The sequence below is a fragment of the Hyposmocoma kahamanoa genome, unplaced genomic scaffold, assembly GCF_003589595.1.
Source record: "Hyposmocoma kahamanoa isolate Upper Pololo Valley unplaced genomic scaffold, ASM358959v1 63, whole genome shotgun sequence".
NCBI lineage: Eukaryota > Metazoa > Arthropoda > Insecta > Lepidoptera > Cosmopterigidae > Hyposmocoma > Hyposmocoma kahamanoa.
The window spans coordinates 15,796,913-15,801,103 of NW_020653851.1; the positions used below are offsets into that span (position 1 = coordinate 15,796,913).

General features: G+C 37.2%; 1 protein-coding gene across 1 annotated transcript; it reads left to right on the top strand.

Moving 5' to 3' along the window:
- Window positions 1-507: 507 nt before the first annotated feature.
- On the top strand, window positions 508-2,298 carry LOC113230006. The gene has a single exon (XM_026463728.1). It carries the CDS (start codon window positions 508-510, stop codon window positions 2,080-2,082), a length of 1,575 nt encoding a protein of 524 aa, XP_026319513.1. The 3' UTR covers window positions 2,083-2,298.
- The last annotated feature ends 1,893 nt before the right edge of the window (window positions 2,299-4,191 follow it).

The window sequence follows — 4,191 nt, forward strand, 5'->3', positions numbered from 1 at the left end:
GAGGACATTTCGACCCAAGAGATCCATCTGACATCAATATGTCCGAACACCTAATGCAACAGTATATATTAACACACAAAGATCGAATGAAGATTGTATATGAAAATATAAATGAGTCTTCATTAGAAAATCGAACAAACATCATTAACAATAGGAATAGAAATAGGGAACCCGAGATCGAATATCAGCCAGATCAACAGGTTTTTGTAGCCAATCCTGTAGCTAACAGAAATCAGCTCGCTAAACGCTACACCCAAGACACCGTTCTTGCCAATTTGCCTATACACATTTACACTTCTAGAAAGAAAGGCCCCATAGCAAAATCCCGACTCAAACGTGTGCCTAAATCAGCAAAATTGTTACAGACTACTCCTGATGATCATTCGACTGACACTGGCTCACGAGATAAGACTGGAGACCCTTGACAATGGACCTGGTATTTTGCCTTTTAAACTTGGACAAGCTAGACTTACTACACACTATCATTCTTTCCTACAATTTATTGAAATGACTGACATTAAAGCCAGACTTGACTCTATAGATTCTCAACTTACACTATTCAAAGCTAAGCTAGATAATAATACATACTTCTTATATGAACTACAAATAGGATATCTATTCACTAAGTTGGATAAAATTCATAATCAACTTAATACATTAGAGCCCAATAGTTTAAGAAGTAAAAGAGGTCTTATAGACGGTCTAGGATCATTAATCAAAAGTATTACTGGTAATTTAGATCATACGGACGCTGAAAAATATAATAATGCTATACAAATTTTAGAAAATAACAACCAGAAATTACTGTCCGAAGTAAATGATCATATTAGTCTTAACAAAGAATGGATGAAACGGCACTCCACTTTACTTACGAAAATAGTAGAAAACCAGGAGAGAATTAATAATAGTTTGCAATTAAATTTAAATAATAGTATATACAGCGATAACAGTCTTCTTAAATACGCGCAGTTCGCTCAGTTACTGACGATAATCAGCGAAAACGCAGAAGATCTGTTCATAGAATTAACTAGGATAGAGGACATCTTAGCTTTTATACGTGCATCGAGCACCCATCATAGTATGCTAAGTATAGAAAATTTAAGAAATATGATAAGTAAACTTAAATCAGTGTATAATCAGGACCAAGTTCTAGAAGGAGACTTGAGAGAATATTATAACATAATAAAATCCGGATATTATTATGCAGGGAAAAGGATAGTCATTATATTTAAAGTTCCAATAATTTCCCCAGGTCAATTCGATTTCTATAAGCTGTCCCTTGTTCCTAACAAAAATTTCATGACTTTTATTCCCCCTTACCCATTCCTTGCAACCAACAGCAAAACTTTCATGTACATTGAGGCTGAATGCCCGAAGTTCAACCACCAGTACCTTTGCGAGGAAATGGTCAATCATCTCCCAAGAGGACATCCAGATTGCATACAAGGTATCATCATCCACCAATCCCTAGACAAATCGTGCCGGCCTACCAAAGTAAGTCTCGACAAGGAAGCCATGGAGCAGCTAGACGACCAACACTACACGCTTATTTTCCCACAACCGACCAAGACGGAGCTACAATGCGGACGACAGGAGTTCATCACCCTGCATGGAAGCTATCTTGCTACCCTGCCACCAAAATGTCTTATGCGCACTGAAGAATTTACTATTATCAATATCAACGATCAAATCAAAGGACAACCCTTACTGATAACAGATATACCTTACGACTACCAAGTTAACCGCCCCATGCAAATGCCACATATAAAACTTAATTCAATAAATCTAAAGGGACTACATGACATCGAAGATAAGATCCTAATGCAGCAACCAATTAAAATAGACCATATTAACAACCAATTGTACCACACGACTATACCATTCTATGGAATACTATTGAGCGCAGCTATACTGACTTCTATAATTATTATACGGCGTAGTAACCTTTGTACGCGACTGAAAATTAAGAATCCCGCAAGTAAAGATGAAACATCAACTGAAAATCGTATTAACGAGTCTCCTGAAGAAGTAGAGCATCGGAGCCCGAAGTCAGCAACATTTTCGCTCCAAGTCCTCAAATAGTTGCCGATTTGAGGGCGGAGATGTTAGATGAACTGTAACTATGAAACATGCCTACATTGCATCTCCCGTGGAAACATCGAGTGACACATATGTTGAGCAATCTCCATGCAAGCCGTGTGGCCGCCTGGCATTTTCCGTGAAGCAGCGATTGCCACATGCAACCCGCCTGATTTGCCGATGGTGCATCTTCGCCTCGTGGAAACCGCGACCGGCGTCGCGGCCCCTGATTCACTGGTTCTCACATCGACCGAGCATAGTACTTAATTAGAAATAAGGATTATATTGTAATTTCTTTACTTCATAAATTAAATTGTTTTAAATCTTTTTCGGTTTTTTTTGAGTCCTGCGGCGGCGTCCAACATAATTAACATTTACATTCAGGGTAAACTTAAGAAATGCTACTTACGGTATGTTTTCAATAAATAAACACCGAAATGCCAGCCCAAACAATAACACACACGATTGTCGTGACGTATTTTTGAAGTTGTTTATTTTTTTTAAGCGACAGACCCAGGCATTAAAAACTTTATGGTTTGCTAGAGTAGTTACCGAAATAGCAATTAATATTAGTTATTTTACCTATTATAACTTCGATATCCGATAAATCGGTATAAAATCAACACCTCTAGGTGTGGTATGCGTCTACGGCTGCATGTATCGCGTGAGCGGTTAAGTAATAGCTCTAGCAGGTATCTTAGTCTTTTTTAGCGTCAATGTAACATTTATCGTTGATTGCCCGAGTGATCCAGTGATGTTACTGATCAAGACTTCACGAACCGTACAATTGGTGCAAACGACGTCAATTAGCGTCTCCGAGGTTGCAGTGAAGTGAATAGGTTCAGATACAACTTGTCTCAAATTTACAACGCAGAAATTGATACAACTTCATAGTCTCACCGTCTCTTTGTTGTAGCATATTAGCATTAAAATCCATAAGAATTAAATAATCATAGTGGGAAAATCTAGAGACTGAGTCAGTGATGGTGTCTATGAATGTATCCACATTCAACCACTGTGGCCTATACGCAGTACCTATCACTAAGGAGTAGCCATTACTTTTAGTAGTCAGCCATATCTGCTCTACAGAATCATTGGGATTTTTAAGGTAACTAACGCAAACATCATCCTTTACATAAAACCCCACTCCCCCACCACGTCCACCTCGCATATGCTGCGGACGCGGTGCACAACGTAGTCGGTAGCCCGGCGTCACAGGCGCACACACCTCCTGCCCAGTCCCCAGACATGTCACATTAATAGCGACTATATTGGCATCGGAACGATCCATTGCAACAAGAAAATCATCTTGCCCTGTATTAAGGGAGCCCGCATTATATAATTCCAACTTAATGAATTTATTTTTAGGAGCCATTGATTTCATTTTAAATAAGTAAGCAATAACATTAACTAAGTTACTCATATGTAAGTAAAATGTATATAAGTAACGTTTGTATAGTAATGTACAATAATGTTAACATTAGTAAAGATTAAATGGGTAACAATATGTTTCGTTAATATCTTGCAGATAAAAATTAAAAATAAAAGATTATTCAGTGTTAATAAAATGCATGTAAATAAATAAATGTAGATTGATAAATAAATTACTACCAATAAAATGCGATTCACGATGAGCAGCATTACACTGATACAGCACACGCCACTATACAAAAATACTTGTAACGAAGACAATATTTTAAGAAAATCGTACGTTGATTACATAAAAACAAAACAAGAGCATATAATTAGGTATTAATGCAAAGATCGAACACAGAAAAAACACTCAGAAAAAATTCCTTCGGTCCGGTCGGATTCGAACCGACGTCTTCTTGCATACCGTGCCAGACGCTATACCAACTTTGGGTAATTCTGTAAATTAATAAAAAAAAAATTCGGCATTGTTTAAAATACCTAGACCAAATGTATAATATAGAGTTTGTTTCATGCATTGTCTGACTGCCTGCCTGCCTGCCATTGTATACAATATCTGATCACATATATTGTTGACAACATGTATGTATGTACATTAAGTGCATTTAGGAGAAAAATTTTCTAATTGTGAGTAAAAATGTAATTATTGAGTTCTTAGATTTTTGTGATTGTTGCTCATAG